The 22,085-nt window shown below is 48.3% G+C and overlaps 1 protein-coding gene across 1 annotated transcript; it reads right to left on the reverse strand.

The window, feature by feature from the left end:
* Window positions 1-624: 624 nt before the first annotated feature.
* Window positions 625-20,677, reverse strand: SLC35E1 (solute carrier family 35 member E1). Its single transcript, XM_047096620.1, has 6 exons — window positions 20,245-20,677; window positions 19,771-19,841; window positions 18,056-18,193; window positions 16,538-16,663; window positions 4,163-4,408; window positions 625-3,723 (listed from the first exon to the last, which is right to left on the reverse strand). The coding sequence occupies exons 1-6, from the start codon at window positions 20,675-20,677 to the stop codon at window positions 3,493-3,495; spliced, it is 1,245 nt and encodes a 414-aa protein (XP_046952576.1). The 3' UTR covers window positions 625-3,492.
* Between the last annotated feature and the right edge of the window lie 1,408 nt (window positions 20,678-22,085).

A 22,085-nucleotide genomic window follows, 5' to 3' on the forward strand; every position in this document is an offset into this window, starting at 1 on the left:
TCTGAGGCCTAGGCATCTGTTTCCTGTACTTGACTCAAATGAAGTGTTCAGTAAATCAGTGAACAAAAGGATTATGAATTAAAAGGATGTGGGCAGTTGTTGTAGCAGAAACTCCTACTCTTCAACTGTGGCTGAAGGAAATTCTGTAGGTAATGGGTTTCTGAGTTAATATGCGGGGGGGAATGGGCTTTGGAGGCAGACTTCCTGTGTGATAACCCCCTCGAGCCTCATTTTCATCTGTAAAATAAGGTTAATAAACCTTGTAAGGATTGTGTGGGGAAAATCCACCACTGTGTTAGGCGTGGAGCAGGTCTCACTATTAGCCATTACTCCTCAAAAATACGCTCCATGAGCACAGCTGCTACACGTTCTTGGGTTTTCCGTGTTATTTTGTTCAATAAAGGCATGTCATTAACTGCTGAGCTGTGTCTCTGGTTTTATTCTACCATGTCATAAATTCACACATCACATGTCCTCATCTTTGGCTCAGGAAAAAAAGTTGCAGTTTACTCAGATGTGAGAATCAAGTTGGTTCGTTCTTTCTATCTCTTACATGTTTTGTTGCCGGGCACACTGAAGACAGGGTCACTCAGACCCTCACTGACAAATTAGGACCAGTCATGATTCCCTGGAGACCATCGTTTATTTTTGGTAAATGCCATCAATGAATATACACACAGTATCAATCCCACAGAAGTCTATAGCATTTAATTCGTGAAAACAGGTGACCACTGAAAAAAAAAGAATTCACAATTTTCAGTTCCTTTAATAATTTAATGTTCTATCCCCTTAAGGCTGTTAGACCTTAAGTTACCCGGGTCTGGTTGTATCCCAGCAACAATAAAGGGCCTGTTGCATGATGTATACCAAATACACAGCAAAATTGAGAAATCCCAAGTGCTTCTTCACTTCAACATGTTTGGTTTCTCTCCTTTGTAATAGGGGTTTGATTTTCCCTATAACGAATGACTTAAAATAAGGTGCTTAAAAAGTCCACACCAAGTCTCAAAATAGTGAACAAACACTATTCGAAAATGCCCTCAGCCTCAGTTTCCCCTTCTGTAAAATGAAGGAGTTGGGTTCGAGTTAGTGTCGTAGGCAAGACCACACAATGGATGGGTAGATTAATTTCCTGCCACAAACCCCAGCAAGGAAGAGGGAGAGGGGAACAGAGCTGCAAATGGGAATGTGGGAGTGGGCAGGGGTGGTAGGCCAGGGCCAAAGTGGCTGGAAAACTGGCCTTCAGGAGGTCAGTGTCAGCTCTGAACCTTCAAGTCTCAAAAATATGTCTTTGTCTTTTGATCGGATGATTTGGTCTAATATGATTGTCTCATTCATTCCAGTGTATGTACTTGCTGCAGATTTATGTACAGAATTAAATACCCCATTTATTAATTTATAAACCGTAATAAAACCAGTCCGTTCCCCTCGCCAGCAGATCTTGCATTGGAAAAGGGAAACAATATACAAATTTTAGCAACATCATAAATTTCATAAAACCTGAAAAGACACACAGTTCATTTTGGAGTTCAATTATCTGTTCAAGGACTCAGTCACTATAATCATAAAAACAACTACCACAGTATCTTTGTGGTGCAGAATTACCCCCATTTGTTGCTAGTCACCAGTGAGAAAAGTTCAGCTACAGACTGTAATGCCTCTGTGAAGACACTCAGCAAACTCTTTTCACAAATGCCCTTCAGATTTCCCCTTCCCGTTTTACACAGCAACCGTCTCAAAACTTGGGGCCAACCAAAATAATTACAAAGAAAGTGAACGACACGTGAACACACAGGGACCTGAGGCTGGTGGTGCATAAACTCCGGCCACAAGGGGACCGGGTGACCTCCAGGAACAGCCCACTCATAAGCTGACAAAAATAACCAAACCAGGAGTCCATCATAAGCTATGGTACTCCCTCAGACGGGGAAATGTCTCACCAAGACATAAAGGGTGACCCACTGTCCCACCTGCGGCTTCCTCCGAGTGCCTATTCAAGAGGTTGGGCACGGCCCCGAAGGAAGGCAGACATCACCAGGGACCCCAGCAGCTGAGCCAGCGGTCCCCTCTGCGAGGACAGCATCCTCTTGTGACGCTAGGAAAGATGGAGACGCTGACCTGAACCTCGGCACATGGGCTACCTGCTGGGGCCACATCATTTTCCTGATATGTGATTTATCCAAACCCAAATCCTAGCTTGGTGCTCGCCGCTTCTCCCCTTCACCAGGACATGGTTCCGATCCTAATGCAGACACCCCACCAGATCAGGTCATGGAATCAAAGTGCTGTGGTCTCATCTATTACACAAACTGTTGAGATGACATTCTTGATTCATTCTGCTTTCGGTGGCTGGGGCCATTAGGAGCTTCAGAAACTTCAGCGCTTCCTACTAATGCTGAAATGTATCATGACACGCATCACCAGAAGGAGTTTTTCTTGTTTTTAAAACATTTAAGAACAAAAGCGTTTTCAATCTATAAGCCAGTCCTCATGCGCCCCACCCCCCATAGGAGACAACGGCATAAACACACACAACTGCAAAATATTCCCTAGAAAAATGCAAGATCCTCATCAAGTTAACATCTCCCCACCAAACATCCTACTAAGTCGTCACAGAAGCGAAGACTCATCAGAAAAGACAAAACGAATATTACAAAAACAGAGCTTGAAACACTGAACGTGACTTCCTAATGCTCTGACAGCCCCTCAGCCACTCCCCCTTTGCTGTCCCCAGCAAGGAGAGATGCCCTGCTCTGGCTAGGAAAGAGAGGGCACAGGAGACAGCAGCTGCCCTTCCCTCTGGATCTGGACATATACTGACTCTGACTTGCAGGTCAAAGAATTAGGCTCCAAGAATTCAAGGCTAATTGCAGTAGCTTTTCTCTTTGGAAGATCTGCCAGTAACTGCAAACAGCCAAGGGGTTGGCCGGAAACTGGGTCCATCTTTGTTGCTGGACATGCTTTTAATTAGTACCCCTCTGCTCCATGCCTGCCTCGGCCCTTGGCCTATCTGAGCAGCGGAATTGAGGCAGCTAGTTTGTCACTCTCCAGCATCATCCTACTGTCCTTTCCTTGGCCCCCAGGAACCCCCTCTTGCCTGCTCAGGGAGGTCTGCATCCACAGTGATCCCGCCTCTCCGGAGAGTTACCTGGAAATACTATCTGGAAAGCAGAACGAGAACTCTCAAAATACATAACTTGGGGAAGAAGTCCACACAGAAAGGTAAAAACCTGGCCAAGATCTCCACAGCAACACAGCCCTCGGATGACAGACTCCAGGAAGAAAGGGCCTGGAACACGGGAGCTTGAGGGCGGTGGCCCTTACTGCAGGGCAGCGTCCTGCTGCCCCCAAGGGGCTGGGAAGCCCAGGGTCTTCTGATGGTTGTGCACCGTCCCCTCGGCTGGGTTGTACATTCACTGGTTGTCAGAAGTTTCTGGTACTGCTAGGGAGTGGGGGAAGGAGTCACACAGGTACCACCCTGCCCTCTACACTCTACACGTCATAACGGTTCAAACTGTATGAGTTTGGGTAGCTCTGCCGACTGTACTGGAAGTGATCTGTTAAGATGTTGTTGCGGCCATACTGATAGTCCCCGTGCTGGGGGAAGAGGATGCCATTGTGGGGTTTTTCCAGGGGGCTCCGGTGATGTTCCTTACTGCTCAGGTCCCCCGTTGTGACAGGGAGGAGGTGCTTCCGGGCTTGCTGATTGGCATCGTATTTGGTCTGCAAGATCAAGAGAGTCAGTGAGACAACTGGCTCCTTCCCCAGGACATGCGCACAGGACAGAGGAGCACCCCTTCAAGGCGCCACCGAAGCACTGGCCCTAGCGGGGCTCAGGCATGGCCAGCCCTCCCTGTGAGCCATCTGTGTCTTTACACTGGACCGAACACGGTCTTCTTGAGGAGACCATGAGATCCCTGACAGAGTCTCCACAGACCCAAAAGCCACAGCTGGAGTATGGCACGGACCCAGAATAATCTACACAGGAAAAGGAAAGCCGGGCTAGGAAGGGCCACACCAACACCATAAACCAGTCAGCCACAAAGCTGGGAGCTGGAACCCCAGCCTCTTGGCTCAGGGTGAGGCCCTTTCTTCTCCCCTCCACCGACTCTTGGTGCCTCCTTGGGTATCGAGGGGACACCCCACCCCACCTCAGACTCACTTTGTTATACAGAAAGACCCCCAGGATGGCTGTCATCATGCCTAGGACGTTGGTGCTGGTGACTGGGTTTTGCAGCATGATCAAGGACACCGTGATGACCATGATTCTCTTGGTGGCATTGGCAACGGAGTAGCTCAGAGGGCTGATGAGGTTGAGGATGCTGAAGGCAATGACATTCTGGGCAAAGTTACAGAAGCCGCTGACAGCCAGGAGCAGGAGCGTCCAGGGCCACTGGGACACATAGGTCTACAGAGACGAGAAAACAAGAACAGCACTGGGGTCACATGCTGGCCCTGGCAGAAGTGGGGGAGAGGCACAAAGTGGCTTACTGGGGTCAGCGTCTAGGCGGGGAGCAGTTCCAGCTGTGTGTTGCCGTGTAATAACAGGTGCCTGCCTGATCTGCGCAACCTCTGACCCTCACGACACTGCACGCAGGCACAGCAATAATCCACTCCGTTGCTGCTGAGGACGGGGAGGCTCCAAGAGCCCCAAGGGTGGAGAGCACGAGGTGAACTGGAGCTTCCCTTGTCCCGGACAGTGAGGACTGGGAGCTGTGGGGTTAGCGGAGCAAGGTCTGCTTACTGGACACTGTCTCAGTCCAATTGAGCTGCTATAACAAAATGCCATGGGCGGGTGGGGGGTATAAACAATAGACATTTATTTCTCACCGTTCTGGAAGCCAGGAAGTTCAAGATCAAAGAGACTCAGTGTCTTGTATGAGCTTCCCAGTTCATAGGTGGGGTCTTCTCACGGTGCCCTCATGTGGTGGAAGGGGCGAGAACTCACTGGGTCTCATTTTATAAGGCCAACCAACCCTGTCTGACGAGGGCCTCACCTCCTCATACCATCATATGAGGGGCTGGGTTTCAACATAGAAATTTGAGTGGGGGGGACACATTCAGACTGTAGCAGACATGACACGTTCTGTAGGACAGGGAGGCCCTGGGAAGGCAGCCCCTGAGTATGCACAGAACCTAGTAATACAAGAGTCCCAGGCTAGAAGCAAGAAGCCCTGGGTCTGCCCTGTTACTGAGAACCACCCCCCCCTCCTCCCCGCCCTTCACCTCCAGCCACCTGACCTTTCAAGTCACACTTTCTTCCTCTGTGCGACAGAAGACACTGACCCTGCTGAGCCCACACAGTGCTGCTGTGGGAACAATCAAAAGGGTTCATGGCTGTGAAAGTGCTTTAAAACAGTCCCAAGCCAAACACGAGATGTTCTCAAAAACTTTAGTTATCATCTGACCCTCTCTGGAATGAGGCACTCTGATCAAAGGGGCCCAGAAGTTAAGAACTCACAACCAGCAGACATCTGGACCACAGAACCCCCTTCCCCCACCCATCCCCCTGAGCCTGGGTTGATCCCAGAACAGGCAGCAGCTGAGAATTAGGTGGGGGGCTGCCCCCGCCAGGCGGCTGGGAATGCCCAGTGCTGAACATTTACGGACATCTATTCAGAGCTGGATACCGGAAGGCATGTGGCACCACTCCTATGCCTCCCCACCTCCCACAGTCCTACCTCGGTACCAGTCCTGAGGAACCAAGGGGCACCAAGAGGCTGCTACAGGGCAGGGCGGCCAGGCCGGTGGAAGGGCCCCAGGAGACAGTACACCAGCCACGCACAGCTCCAGGCTGTCCGCCTTTGCAGTGTCTGACCTCGTCTGGAGTGCTGGGACAATCCCCACGTCCCTGTGCTCCAAGGGCAGAGCACCCTCAAGACCTAGTGTGGCTCAGTGAAGGTAGCAAAGCCACAGCTGCGCAGTGGCACCTCCTCTCTGCATCCCAGTCCTCAAGCCACATTGGTACTGGACACAGCTGGGTCCCTCCAGGAAGGTGGCATTTAGTGGCCTGCCAGCATGGGAGCTGGAATGGTCTTAGAATGGCCACCTGATTCCATCTCCACCACCCTGAGAGAGAGAGAGAGGGATCACAAGGTCCTCTCAAAGGGCAGCAAGATACACTTAGGTGACCTCACGGTCACTGACTTTTGCCCCTCGTTGGAACAGCCCCTGTAAGGCACATGAGCCCACCAGCATGCTTCTGTGGCAAGCTGACCTGTTCACTCCCGAGTCCTTTCCTGAGATGACCGACATGGCCTTACAAGCTGTTTTTATGAGCCAGCCAGCTTGCCTAGATCCCTATTTCTCAGAAAAGGAACCCAGTCAATCCAGCTTTTAAAAAAAACTGATACCAGTCAAGTGTTTCTTCCCCACACAATCAGGATTCAGAACCACTCCCTCACCCCGAAACACTCTCCCAGGCCTCTTGGTATGAATCCCCTTCCCCAATCCAGGTAAACTAACGGTGTGTTCTCCTTCCCTCTAGGTTTGTCCTTTTAGAGACGATCCTAGAACTGGAATGATACAGGATGGAACTTTCTCAGACAGGCTGCTTTCACTCAGCAATAATGCCTGTGACATCCACCCAAGCTGTCATAAGGAACAACAGCTGATGACCTTTTTCATTGCCAAGCAACTCTCCGTTGTATGAATGTACCAAAGTGGGCTTGTTTCGTTTTTTATTCACTCGCTTGTTGAAGGACATCTGGGTTGTGTCCAGTTTTTGGTGGTCATGAGGTCATGAGTGGAGTTGCTATAAACATTTGTGTGAACTTGAATTTCATTTCTCTAAAGTTAACACCCACATGTGAGATTGCTGGGTCATACAATTAGCGTATGTTTAACTTCAGAAGAAACTCCCAAATGTTTTCTAGAATGGTTGTACCATTCTGTATTTACTCCAACAACATATAAAAATTCTAGCTGTGCCTTATCCTTGACAAACATGGTATTGTATTTTTTTATTATTATAGCCATTCTAATAGGTATGAGATGGATCTTATTATGGTTCTGTTTCTCTCTAGTGCCTAATGATGTTGAACATATTTTACTTGCCTATTTACATGCCATCTAGACAGTCCCAATGGGAAAAAGTCTGTTCAAGTCCTTTGCCCATTTTTAAGCAAGTTATGATCTTGCTATTGAGTTCTTTATATATTCAAAACACAAGTTCTCTGTTAGTACGTCATTTGCAAATATTTCCTCCCAGTTGGGAGTCTGTCTTTTCTTTCACTTAGTAGTGTCTTCACATAGCAAAAGTTTTAAATTTTAGTGAGACTCCATTTACCAATTTTTTCTTTATGGACTTTGCTTTTGGTGGAATGTCTTAAGAACTAATCCCAAGTCATGATGAAGATTTTTCTCCTGTGTGTGTGTGTGTGTGTGTGTGTGTGTGTGTGTGTGTTTTCCCCTAAAGGTTATCATTACATTTAAGTCTAGAATACATTATGAGTTTTCTGTAATGTGTGAGGTCTAAGTCAAGGTTCAGATTTTTGCTTATCGATGTCCAGTTGTTCCAACACCATTTGTTAAACTACCCTTTGCCCTGTGATTGCTTTTGAATCTTTGTCAAAAATCAATTACCCAAATTTGTGTGCGTTTAGTTGCACACGATTCTGCTCCACTGATTTATGTGTCTCCCCCTTAACCAGTATCTGTACCTTAATACTAAGTCTTTAAATAATGTGATTCCTCCAAGTTTATTCTTTCTCAGACTTATTTTGACTATTCCAGTTTGTCTGCCTATCTATGTAAATATTCCAGTCAGCTTTAAGGTTAAAAAAAACTCAATACCTATCTATCTATCCACACGCGCGCGTGCGCACACACACACACACACACACACACACACACACACACACACAGATATACAGGCATATATCTTCGCAATATTGCAGGTTCAGTTACAGACCACTGCAATAAAGGAAATATTGCGATGAAGCAAGTCAAGTGATTTTTTTTTTGTTTCAGTGCGTATAGGAGTTATATTTATACTGTAGACTGTTAAATGTGCAATAGCATTATGTCTTAAAAAAGGGGTACGCCTTAATTAAATGTACAGAACTTTATTACTCCCAAATGCCAACCATCACCTGAGCTTTCAGTCAGTCATAATCACTCATCATAGATCACCATAACAAATGCAGTAACAAGAAGTTTTTAAGATTGCAAAGATTACTAAAACATGACACAAAGACACAGTGAGCAAATGCTGTTGGGAAAACGGCACCAATAGATTTCCTTGATGTGAGGTTGCCACAAACCTTCAATTTGTAAAAAAATGGAGTATCTGCGAAGTGTGATAAAGCTAAGTGCGATAAAACAAGGTATGCCTGTGTAGATTAATGGATCTCAACTTTTCTTCATTACCACCTTTTCCAAGGAGAAAAACTGAAGTTAAAATTCAAGCAATTATTTATAATTAATACTAAGGAACAAGGTTTTGCTGGTTAGAGAGAATTTTATTTCTTCCTTTCAAATCTATTTATTTCTTTTTCTTGTCTTATTGCACCGGCCAGGATGTCAAGTATGACGTGGAATAAACATGTTGAGCATGAACATCCTGAAATTATTCTTGAATTTAGCAGGAAAAACCTCCAATCTTTCATCATGGTGTTAGTATTCTGCAGTGGCTGAGAATGCAGTTTTCAGTGATTGCAACTACTAGCTCATGTACTCTTTCTTGCTGTATCTTTCTTTCCTCTGTTCTCTTCCATCTTTTTTTATCATGTTCTCATACTTAAGACTTCTTTTCTGTGCCAACATCGGTAACGTTATACTGGGGAAGGGACACCGTCCTTTCAAATGGGCCATCTAAGGCAGCTAATTATGCATCACATTGAGGTCTCTACTGAGAAAAATTCTGTGACTTGAACTAAGTATTTTTAAATGTGGATTTTTTGGGAAAACTAGTATTTAACATTGTTTCTCCTGCATGGCAAAACTGCCTATTCTGCTACTTAAAAACCCTCAATGACTTTATTTTCAACTGGCTGCTTTTTTCATGTACAGCCAAAATGAAAACGTCTAAATTAACTATGTTGTACAAATGGTACCCAACACAAAATTTTTAAAAATTAGTAAGACTTTTGTTTTATGTTTGCATTTTGACTATTTTCATAAGGATGTAGGTTGTGTGTTTAACCGTTAATGTTAAAAACTGATGTGTGTGCAGAATATTCTATATGCATGTTCATGTTTAAAGAATGGCTGTTGACAATAATCAGCTTTCATGTAAAAAAAAAAATCAGGTTGAGGAAGTTTCCTTCTATTTCTAGTTTGTTGACTTTGTATTTTATTTATTTTATTTTGAGAGAGAGCATACATGTGCATGCATGAGTCGGGGAGGGGCAGAGGAGGAAGAAGAAAATCTTAAGTGGGATATGCGACTCCGGGCTCGATCTTACATAGTGAGATCATGACCTGCACTAAAACCAAGAGTCGGATACTCAACCAACTGAGCCATCCAGGCGCCCCTAGTTGTGTTTATCTTCATGAACGATGTTGGGTTTTGTCAGATGCCTTTTCTGTATCAGTTGAAATGAATAAGTGATTTTCTTTGTTAAACGGTTAGAGATTACACTGATTTTCAAATATTGAATTAGCCTTGCATTTGTGATTTAAATCCCATTTTGTCATAGTGTATTATGCTTTTTATACATTGCTACATTCGATTTACTAGTATTTGGGGCTTTTAAAAATATTTTTTTATTTTTTTTAAGTTTTAGACGGAGAATGTGAGTGGGGGGAATGGGGGAGCAAGCGAGCGAGAGAGACAGAGAGAATCTTAAGTAGGCTCCATGCTTGGCAGAGAGCCCTATGTGGGGCTTGATCCCATGTCCCTGGAATCACGATCTGAGCTGAAATCAAGAGTTGGATGTTCAGCCAACTGAGGCACCCACGTGCCCCTACTAATATTCTGTTAACAACTTTTGCCTCAACATCCATGAGGAATACTGGTTTTGTTATATGGCCCAAAGCATTCCCCTGTCTTCTGTTTTCTGGAGACTGTAGAATTGATATTTATTTTTTCTTAAATGTCTGGTAGAATTTGCCAGTGAAACCAGCTGGGCCTGATGATTTCTTTTTAGAAAGTTTGAACCTATGAATTCAATTTCCTTAAAAGCTATAGGACTACTGGGGTGCCTGGGTGGCTCAGTTGGTTAAGTGTCTGACCTTGGCTCAGGTCATGATCTCGCGGTTCGTGAGTTTGAGCCCCACATAGGGCTCTGTGCTGACAGCTCAGAGCCTGGAGCCTGTCTTGGATTCTGTGTCTCCCTCTCTCTCTCAAAAATAAAAATAAAACGGGCGCCTGGGTGGCGCAGTCGGTTAAGCGTCCGACTTCGGCCAGGTCACGATCTCGCGGTCCGTGAGTTCGAGCCCCACGTCAGGCTCTGGGCTGATGGCTCAGAGCCTGGAGCCTGTTTCCGATTCTGTGTCTCCCTCTCTCTCTGCCCCTCCCCCGTTCATGCTCTGTCTCTCTCTGTCCCAAAAATAAATTAAAAAAAGTTGAAAAAAAAATTAAAAAAAAAAATAAATAAAAATAAAAATAAAACATAAAAAAATTAAAAAAAAAAGCTATAGGACTATTTAGGTTATCTAGTTCATCTTGGGTAGGTGAGTTTTGATAGTTTGTGGTTTATGAAGAATTGGTCTATTTCATCTATGCTGTATATAGAATAGTCAGTAATATCTCTATCATTTTAATGTCTGTGAGGTCTATAGTGATATTCCCTCTTTCACTCTTGATGTTTGTAATGTCTTCTTTTCTGTTTTGCTTCAGTTGAAAATATATTTTATTTCCCTTGAGGCTTCCTCTTGGGCCCTGCATCATTTAGAAATGTGTTACTTAATTTCTAAATGTTTGTGGAGATTTTCCTGTTACTGCTATCAGAGAAGATACTTTGTATGTTTTAATATCTTTTTTTTTAATTTATTTATTTAGAGAGAGAGAGAGAACAGGTGGGGTAGGGGCAGAGAGAGAGAGAGGGAGACAGAGAATCCCAAGCAGGCTCCGTGCTGTCAGCACAAAGCCCGACACGGGGCTCAAACCCACAAATCATGAGATTGTGACCTGAGCCGAGATCAAAAGTCAACACTTAACCAACTGAGCCACCCAGGCACCCCTGTATGTTTTCAGATTTTTTGTTAAAGTTTGTTTTATGACACAGAATATGGTCTGTCTTGGTGAATGTTCCATGAATACCCGGAAAGAATGTCTATTACACTGTTGTTGGGTAAAATGTTCTACAAATGTCAGTGAGATACCCAGTTGGTTGCTGATATTATCTTTTTGCTTGGTGGGGTTTTTTTTTTTTATAGTTCTATTGGTTCTGGAGGTTCTATATTCACTGGATATAAAACTATGTGTTGCTAGTTCTTAGTTTCAGTCCTTTAAAAATGTTACTTCACCTCTTTCTGGTGTTCATGGTTTCTAATGAGAAATCCACAGTCATTCAAACCGCTGTTCTGTAAGCAATGCATCATTTTTCTCTGGCTGCTTCCAGATTTTTTGCTTGTTTGTGTTTTAATCTTTTTTTTGTGTCTGTGGGTCAAACTGGATAATTTCTATTGATCTGTCTTTGAGTTACTGACCCTTTCCTTTGTCATTTCCATTCTACTACTGAACCCATCCAGTGATGGGTTTTAAGCTACTCTTTCTGAATTTCCAAAATTTCCATTTGGTTCTTCTGCCTTTCATTCTTTACATTGGTCTCAAGAGAATTCACATTACCTTTTGGGGCATGATTATAATCATTGCTTTAAAGTCATTGTTCAGGGGGTGCCTGGGTGACTCAGTTGGCTAAGTGTCTGACTTTGGCTGAGGTCATGATCTCACACCTCATGAATTTGAGCTCTGCATCAGGCTTTCTGTTGTCAGTGTGCAGCCCACTTCAGTTCCTGTCTCCCTCTCTCTCTGCCCCTTCCCAGCTGGCGCTTTCTCTATCTCAAAAGTAAATACTTTTTTTTTTTTTTTTAAAGACATTATTCAGGGGCGCCTGGGTGGTTCAGTTGGTTAAGCATCTGACTTTGGCTCAGGTCATGATCTGAGGTTTGTAGGTTTGTGGGTTTGTGGGTTTGAGACCTGCATCTGGCTTTACAATGACAGTGCAGAGCCTGCCTGAGATTCTCTCTCTCCCTCTCTCTGCCCCTCCCCCACGTGCCCGCTCGTGCTCTCTCTCAAAATAAATAGATAAACTTAAAAAAAATAGTCGCTGTTCAATAATTCCAAGATCTGTGTCATCTCAGTGTTGGCATCTGTTAATTGTCTTCTGTGAGAAGGGACTTGAAATTTCCCTGGTTCTTCATATGCCGAGTAATTTTGGATTATATTCTGGACGTTTAGGATATTGTAAGACTGTAGGTCTTACTTAAATCCTCTACAGAATGTTGATACATAATTTTGTTTTAGCAGACTCAGTTGGGTTCAGGCTACAAGCTTGACAGGCCTTCTGGGGGTGTTGGTTCCACTGTCAGTTGTGTTTCCAAAGCCTCTCCAGCAGTACGCGGCTCCATCCTGAGTGTGCGCTACCCAGCAGTGAGTCTGGGATGTGGGCAGCAGTCTACCTCATAATTCAGTGTCAGTCTTTGGTGTGCTATTAGGGTCAGATCCTCACAGGTACAGCTCAGGGGTGAGCCTAGGATTTCATGGTGTTTCTGAGGTCACTTTCCCAAGTTCCTCCTTCTCCACGATCTCCCTGGTACTGACCGTTGCCTAGGGTTCCCCTAGGAACCAGTCCTCTAGTCAAAGGGCCGGGGCACAATTATCCCGCTCTACACTATGGCCTTCCCACAACTGTACCTCTACTTGGGACCAAGCAGTGGGCTGATTAAAAGAGAAAAATACACAGTGGGGGCTAATCCCACTCTGACCGCAGAGCGAGGCTGCCCTCACTCAGCATCTCAGGTGCTGTGGGACCCTGCTGCTACCATTGCCACGGGATTGCCAGGGGCCTGGGACACAGGAGAACAAAGAAACAAAAATAACAGAAAAAGCCAGAAGGGCATTTCCCCTACCCTGAGCATCAGGAACCCCCTTTCCTATTCCCTGATCCAGAAGTAGAGGGTGTCTCGCTCTGTTCTCACCATGTGCAGCACCCGGGGCTGCGAGTTAAGGCTGAAGATACAGGAGGCAAAAGAAAGACAAACTGAGGGGCACCTGGGTGGCTCAGTCAGTTAAGCATCTGACTCTTGATCTCGGCTTGGGTCATGATCTCACGGTTCACGAGTTCGAGCCCCATGTCAGGCTCTTCACTGATGGCAGGGAGTCTACTTGGGATTCTGTCTCTCCCTCTCTCTGCTCCTGCCCTACTCACTCTTGCTCTCTCTCAAAATAAATAAACTTAAAAAAAAAAAAAAGAAAAGAGGGGTGCCTGGGTGGCTCAGTCGGTTAAGTGTCTGACTTCAGCTCAGCTCATGATCTCACGGTCCGTGGGTTCGAGCCCCGTGTTGGGCTCTGTGGTGAGGGCTCAGAGCCTGGAGCCTGCTTCGGATTCTTTGTCTCCCTCTCTCTCTGCCCCTCCCATGCTCATAGTCTGTCTCTCTCTGTCTCAAAAATAAAAACATTTAAAAAATTAAAAAAAAAAAAAAAAAAAAAGAAGAAAAGAAAAGCAAACTGCTGACTCAGTGGTAATTTGAAATCTGGTCTTCAACTCCAGCCTGTCCACTGCCATTTACTTTTCTGTTCTCAAATAGCTGCTTCACTCATCTTGTAAAAGCTTTAAAACCAGGCCGCCTGCTTCGGAGTCTAGTGATCCCTGCCTGGCTTCGGTCAAGCTGTCAGCAGTGGGGCTGCCCGTGTGCAGAACTACCCACCACACACAGCCTTTGAATCCTGGTAACACGGCGAGCGGCAGACTCCAGGTGATGCTCTCCTACCTGATCCTTCTCCCTGTACCGCCACGAAGCACAGCACTGGGATGGGGCTACGTCACCCGGCGTCCGTGCCAGAGACACAGGGCAGGGAGGGGGAGCCCAGATAGGTAGGGGCCCTGCCTTCACACCCCAGCACTGTCAAATACAGAGTGCTCCCCGGAAAGCTGTCGGAACGTACAAGGACCCCATCAAGGTAAAAAATATGTATGGGCTCGACAAAGAGAACAGGTCACTAAAGGTATTACAAACAAGGTAATCACTGGAATAAAACTAAAACGTGTCCTGAACGCAAATACAAGCAAAGTTACTAGAGCCGAGCCTGGAAGCACGTGTTTGTGTGCATGTATACAGAGACACTAAGGAGTTGTCACAGGACGTAGTAAGAGAACTGAGACGAAACCCACCAGCAGTATCTGCAGCCAATAAAAAGAATGAGAAAGACCTAAATATGTCAATAGGGAATAATCGATCCCCAGGAAATATCAGTGAGGGAAAATAGCAAAATGCTCCTTTCTACCTAAAAAGTCACTTTCTGTGTAAGGAGGAGAAAGGTAGGAATATATACAGATGTGCTTATATTTGCAAAAAGAAACACTGAAAGAATAAACCAAGAGCATAGCAATGAAGAACTCCAGGGAGGGACAAGAAAGCAGGAGGTGATAGGGACTGAAGCCAGACTTCTTGGGGTTTTTTTGTTTCTTAACATTTTTATTTTTTGTTTTTATTTTATTTATTCACTTTGGCGGGGGTGGGGAGTGCGTGCTTGCGAGGAGGGGAAGGCGAGAGGGAGATGGAGAGAATCTTAAGGAGGCTCCACACCCGGCACAGAGCTCCACGCCCTGAGATCATGACCTGAGCTGAAATCAAGACTGGACATATAACCCACAGAGCCCCCCAGGCGCCCCTGAAGCCAGACTTCTTTGAATAAACCTTCTCATCTCATTTGGCTTTGGAAATACAAAGGTATCTGACAAATTCAGTGTTGGGGGGGCGGGGGGAGGAAAGCAATGCCACAAATGGAAAACAGATGGAAGTAAAAGAACCCAACCGGACAAGCTGGTGACACAGGCACACTGTGAAAACAATTATTTCCAGTGCCCTTAGAACACAGCATTCCAACTGTGCATCTTTAACGGGACATGTCCTAAGGACAAAGAAGACCGGCAAAGAAACCTTAAACTCAGAATCCTGTCCGCAGCTGGCCTGTGGGCATTTTCACTCTGAAGCGATTATGTGTGCATACAGTGGAATCTTGTACGTGAGTAATTACGGGAAGGAATCAAGCGTACCCGAAAAGATGTACACTTAAAAATCACAGCCGTGACAAATCCTGTCATGTTACATTGCAACGAACTGGAATGAACTCTCCCCTCTGCCCCAACAGGGCTTTCCTAGTTTTTTACCACAAAGACTTAAAAGCAATGACAACCCAACAGCGGTGAGCACCACGGCCTGTCTCTCTCAGCAGCGCTCTCTACCACAAGCAACCCGGACTCTCGAAGGAGCGGCTGACTGCAAGTCTGGGACAGGAGAGGCACAATATGGGAAACAACATCCTGCTGGACCAAAAGCTACCAAAGGCTGACCTGTGCTGTCAGAAGGACAGGGAGCCAGTGGAAAGGACTCCATTGGCCGAGACGGGATAATCTGAATAGAAAAAGTGGTAACATGTGCAACTGACATAGGCGTCCACAAAGATGTTGAAAAAAAAGAATATATAAAAGGACCTTCCTTTACCCCCACAAAAAACACCCCCCCCCCGTTCACTGGTTAACATTTGCAGTAAGCTAAGAAGTGTTCTCTAAACATTGGTAATTAAGAAAAAAAGGAAAGAAAAGCACTGAACTGCTTTTCGTGTAGTTGAAAGTAACACACTAGTCCTGAGTGATGATGGAAAGCTCTTTACAGAAAAATTACAGCTAATCAATATGGAAAGGAAGTGAGAACAGAGCCAGTTTCCTCATCTGGAAAATGGAAATAACGTGCACTGTGTCTCCAGGCAGTGCTGAGGATTGAAGACCAATGCCAAGAACTCTATCGGGCCTCATTAAGCCCTAATAAAATTTACTACCCTCTCTTACCCTCTCTGTAACTCCGGCTTGGAAGAAGTCTTATCACTTACCTCCTCCTTATCACTGTCATCTGCTTAGTTTCTTTCTTTTTTATTTATTTATTTTTTCACCTGCTTAGCTTCCAGTGAACCGTCTGGAGGCTGGCCCTGCACGTGGTAGGAAGCTTCTCTTGCCGGCGCTCAGAGAGCTCCGCACACACCCAGAGTAAAGGAAGTACGGACAGAGATGACACCAAGAGAGGAATCAAGCTATGCAAGCACAGTTTTGACAAGTCAAAGTGAGATCTGAGCCAGACAGACTGTCAGGACAGGAAAGTCGCCTGTGCCGGCATTTTCCTTCCTGATGCCACTGGCACAAATGAAGCAGCCATCAACACCTGAGATCCAGCGCGCTGGAGGAGGAAGTGCAAAGGAAGACGACTTCCTCGACTGCACGAAAACTGCGTCATGACAAAGCCGAGCCTTAAGAGGGCTGGCTGGCTGCCAGGGGCCCCGAATGTCCCAAAGTCAACACAGGTGTAACTGCCCGGCAAAGCAACTGCTTTGGAACTCGTTAAGAAAAGGGTGTGTCCGTGGCACTGGCCAACTCACCAGGTCGCTGCTGACCAGGAAAGCTGAAAGGTCCACCAGGACCCACGTGGGGATCATAAAGAAGACAGCGTGGCAGCCCAAGATGTTCAGCAGCCGGAGATGGTGGATCCGTGAATCTCTTAACACCTGAGAAGAGAAAACCTCTTTAAAGGCCGATCGAAATGAAAAATGGCAAGAAGGGCTCCAGTTACCCAGGCCCCAAACACAGGGACTATACATAAGCCCTGACATCTGACCTTGACCGCCAAACCTACCAGTGCCCTATGATGAGACACACAGCCCGTGCCCAAGACAAATATGAAGGACTGACAGTGAAAAACACCAACACTCAAAACTGGTAAAGCTGTAGTGAAACAGGCACTCTGAAATTCTACTGGTTTATGTCTAAATCAGCTCGTGCACATTCCAGAATGCAACCAGGCAAAGTCTATCAGCAGCCATAAATGTTTCATATACTCCGACCCAACAACGTAAGGAAATAACTCGAGACAGAAAACCTGCACACACAAAGATGTTTGTTGCTGCGTTCCTTATAATGAATGGTTGGAGAGCAATAGTTTTTTTCTTAAATACTTATTTTTGAGAGAGCGCGAGTGGGGGAGGGGCAGAGAGCAGGGGACAGAGGATCAGAAGCTGGCTCTGCACTACTAGGTTGACAGCAGCGAGCCTGATGTGGGGCTCGAGCTCACGAACCATGAGATCATGACCTGAGTCAAAGTCAGATGCTCAACCGACTGAGCCACCCAGGTGTCCCTAGAGCAGTAATTTTTAATGAAATGGGAGAATGTTGTAATCGTAAATGAAAATGTACTAATTTTACTTTTCAAAAGCACAATTCTGAAACGTACCTATAATATCACAACTCTAAAAACTGTACAGAAAAAGACCCCTACTAGCATTAACAGTAGTTCTCTTTGGGGCACCGGGGTGGCTCGGTGGGTTAAGCGTTGGACTTCGGCTCCAGTCAAGATCTCACAGTCCGTGAGTTTTGAGCCCCACGTCAGCTTCTGTGCTGACATCTCAGAGCCTGGAGCCTGCTTTGGATTCTGTGTCTTCTCTCTCTCTCTCTCTCTCTCTCTCTCTCTCTCTCTCTCTCTCCTCTTCTCCTGCTTGCACTCTCTCTCTCTCAAAAATAATAAACATTAAAAGAAAAAAAAAAACCCAGTACTTCTTTAGGGGAAAGTACTGTGATTTTGCTCAATAGCGTGGAAATCCCTGGGCGCAGGGCAGGTCTCTATTGATTAGTCATCTCCAGCACCCACTATGGTACCTGACACAAGTTTTCTGATTTTGGGGGGTGGGGGGGCTTTTCTCTAGTTTTCCACATTGAATATATGCTAATTTTATAAAAGGAAACAAATTACTTAAGAAAATGAAACAAATACAAAACCAGCAGAAGGGCCACAGGATTTTTGTTTGTTTCAACACCAAGGGAATCCCTCCTTGACCGCATTTTCACAGGCCACCTGCCTGTGCACCCGCAAACCGCCAGGCAGATCCCAGACGGTACCCAAATACCTTTTTGGAGAAAATATTCTGAAGCGAGAAGCACAGTGTGGCAGCAAGGGCGCTGATGAGCCCCCACATGTCGAATGACAACTCGGTGACGGTGGCCAGCAGGACGCCGCTGATGATGGGAATGAGCGACAGGTACACCTGCGGGAAGGGGGGCAGGAGGGACGGATGGCCGAGGCTGAGCCAGGCTGCCCCCCACACGCCCCTGGGCCTGGAGGAGAGCCTCGGTCTCCCGTCCCTCACCAAAGGGAAGGTCCAACTTTACAAGGCCCAGAGCGTATGCGATGGTTCCTGAGATCTGGTGGCTAAATGGCTCCAAACTTCCGGAGAAATGGGATCCGTTTTTGACCTCTAGCTCACCCTTTTCCTACAAAGGACACTTTAAAAGCACTGCAGGAATTTTAGGAGGTGGTATAAGGCCCTCTCAAACGCCCCTGAGGGTCAGAGCAAGGGTTCCGGACTGGGGGGACCTGAATTCCAGCCCCCCCCCACCCCCCTGCTGGCTGTGGGCCTCAGGCTATTAGGCTATTTGACTCTCCCCTTTCCCTTTAAGTCCCACTTCTTCCCCTGCGATCAAGAATGACAATCACCTGCCTTATCTATCTCATAGGGTGGGTCCCTACATATCCTGTCTTTATCGTTAGTCTTTCCCTAGGCCATTCCTCAGTCCTTCCCCACAGTGGAAGGTGCCGGCTCCTTGCCCAAGCTGGGTACAATGTCCCGAACGACAGGGAAACCTGATAAACATGACGTGATATCGAGTGATGAAGCTACACACCTCCCAGGCAACTCGGACCCAGGGAGACAAGTCACACCTGACATCACCCTGGGGGCGGGTTCCAGAGCACACCCAGGTCTTACAGACAAAAAAGAGGCGGAAACAAAAAAGTCAGCCAGAAGTGGCCCAATTTCTATAAGCCGATCCAGGGCACCGCCACTCTGAGTTACATAAAATACAGGATGCCAGAAACCAACCACCTAGAGAAGAGGCGCTCTGTCCAGCATGAAATGGATTCCAGCTGGGACGACAGGAGTCGCACTTCCACTTAAGGGCAAGGAGCAAGGCCGTCTCTGGCTGAAGCCACAGCTCCTCTCGCCCCAAGCCAGGAAATACCCAGGCTTGGCATCTTGAACAGACACTGGATTGTGCCCAAAGCATCTTCCCTATGCAGTCCTAGGCTCTGCGTGTTGCTTTCGTTTCCAGTCCCAGACACTCACAGTTCCTGGTTGTTTTTATTTCGAAGACTTTGTTGGATTTTGCCAAAATCACTCCTTTGACTAGCACCTCACTTCGGACCCCAGAAGTCCCCAACCTGACTGCGGTCACTCGCGAAGAAGTGAAACTTTGTCAGAGTTCCAGCAAGACGTCAGATGTTCCATTCCGGGTCCCCCTGGAGGGGCACGTGGGGCCCGGCCAAGATGGGACCGAGTCACTGCCCACTAGCAACCACACGTAGGGAATCAAAACACGAAGGGAAGCTGGACCTGAGAGGGACAGGAGTGTCCCTAAGACCACACGGCAGAGACAACTCGGGGACACACACGCTGCACACCACTGCCCCCAAAGTGATTACAGAACATTAGTGAAAGGGCCACCAGAAGCCTCTAAGCAGACTTCCTGATTTGACAGGAAGCCAGGAGCCGCGACCACGTCACCAGCTGGGCACCAGCCAGGAAGCCCTTGGGGCCCCCACCGGCCCAGAACCCTCCCAGGTTACCTTGGTGCTTTGCTTCTCCTTCATGATGATCCGGGACAGGAGAACCACCCAGATGGGCATGGTAGCCTTGACTGCAAAGAGAGGCCAGGGGGCTCTCAGGGAGCCGTCTCCGTCCCAGAATCCACCCTGGGACCCCGTCCCAACTCCACTAGTGCGATGGGAGCGCCTGGCAGCCCTTCAAGCCTCCTCGGCCCTTCTCTTTCCGGGGAGCTTCCCCGCAGCCCAATAGCTGCGACCCGCCCTGCTCAGCTCCCAGCTCTCTTCCCAGCCACTTCCCTCCCCTAGACCCCTGTGCGAGTCGCTCCCCTGCTAAAAGTCTCGTTGGCCCCCAGCCCCTTGCCAACAGAAGTTGACTTCTCGGTCTGGTATTCCAGGCCGTCGGGCCGCAGCCCCGCCAGCGCACTCCTACCCACGCGCCGAAACCCCGGGCGGCGCGTCCCGGCCGCCGCCCCCCAGGCCGGCGGCTGCACCCACCAGTGTGCGCGTAGGACACCGGCACCTTCCAGATGCTGACGTGCGCCGACACGGACGCGAAGTACTTGCCGAAGGCGAGTGGCAGCACGTAGCGCGGGTAGAAGCGCGGCGGCAGCAGCGGGCCGGGAGACGGATGTGGGCCGGGCCCGGGGCCCGAGACGGGCGGCGCGGGGGGCACGCGCCAGGCGCGCAGCAGCGGCGGGAGCCCCGCGCACAGCGCCAGGATGTGGCACAGCGACACGGTCACAGGGAACGGGAAGGCGCTCAGGATCACCTTGTTGACCACGTTACCGCCCGCGCTCAGCGCGTACCACAGGAGGCACAACGCCGCCACCCGCGCGCCCTCGCGCGCCCCGCCGCCGCCGCCGCCCGCCGCTCCCGGGCCCCCCGCGCCCGCGCCCGCGCCCGCGCCCACCGCCGCCGCCGCCGCCATCCTGCCCGAGCGGCCACCTCTTCCCGCCCGTCCGACGGCCCGACGCCGGGCGGGGGCGGGGCCGGGTGGAGGCGGGCACGCCGGCCAACGCCGCTCTCCACTGGTCGCCGCTGCCTTGCGTCACCGCCTCGCGCCGGCCGACGCGCCCGCCACCACGTAGCGGGCGCGGGCCCCGCCCCTCGGGTGGGCTTCCGGCGGCGCTAGGCCTATTCCGGAAGCGGAAGGGGGGGGACGCGGACCCTAGCCCGGTCGCCGCCGGGTTTCCCCGCCGGTGGGTTGGCCTAGGGGACCCGGAGCCAGGTCTGGAAGTGAACGGGCAGGAGCGCAAAGACCCTGTCGCGTCAGCGTCTGTGATCGGGCCATCCAGCCGGGGGTCAAACCTCGATGTCCACGCTACATCGGCTCCTTTCAGCCAGATTCCTCATGGGCAGGAGGCAGTGGCGGCGGACAGCAAGGGTAAAAGAGCAGGTCTTTACTGAAAAGAAACCAAATTGTGAAAGCTTCCCATAAGCTACATCCTTTTTCTGCAAAAACACGGGAACGGACTCCCGTGGCCGGACTCCGATAGAGGGGCAAGCCCGGTCTCTGGGAGCTCGTTCTGAGAATCACTGCGACGTGCGCTGCGCGGTAGGTATTACCCCATCCCCATTTCACAGACGGACAGACCGAAGCCCAGAGAGGGGAGGCGACTTGGCTCAGGTCCCCTGGCCCATTCGGGAGCTGTGGCCGTGGTAGTCTACTTGGGCACCTGTCTCCAGAGCTCTTGCCGGAGGGAGAGGTGCGAGGCCCTGAGCGCTGATGCCCAAGGCCAGGCTAGAGCAGCCCCAGACCCTAGCAGAGGAAACAGGATGGTGTTTTCAGCAAGATGTTCCTATACTGAAAGACTGATGTGTGTTCCAAACATCACGTACTGACGAACTTTCCGGGGAGCGGGGGGGCGGGAAATGGGGGGTTAAGCTGCCCTTTTACAACGTCCTTACTTGGCAAATTATAAAGTGGCAACCCAATGATTTCCAATATGCGAGAGGGAAATCTCAGCTTAACCATGTTCCCCAAAGCAGGCACTATGTTTGTCCTGGGCTTACTGGACACTCAGAAGTGGTCCCTGCAGGTGGGGGCAGGGAGCAGGGACCCATCCTAACGCCCAGGTCTGAGAAAGGGAGATGCTCATAAGATGCCAACCTGTACCCTAGTATCTTACAGCTGTGCCTACACATCTGTGACCCTTTGTCACAGAGCAAATCACTTCCTGGGGAAGTCCACACAGCAGCAAGGCTGGCCCACATTACAGGCCACAGTGGACTTAGCAAGGAACTAGTTTCTCCATAGCAAACAGTTCTCTGACATGGCTTTTTTTTTTCTTTTCTTTCTTTCTTTCTTTTTTGTTTTTGTTGCTTAAACTCTGATC

Source organism: Lynx rufus, unplaced genomic scaffold (assembly GCF_022079265.1).
Source record: "Lynx rufus isolate CCGP_SWC_20201006 ecotype Redwood Valley unplaced genomic scaffold, mLynRuf1.p SCAF_4, whole genome shotgun sequence".
Classification (NCBI taxonomy): Eukaryota; Metazoa; Chordata; class Mammalia; order Carnivora; family Felidae; genus Lynx; species Lynx rufus.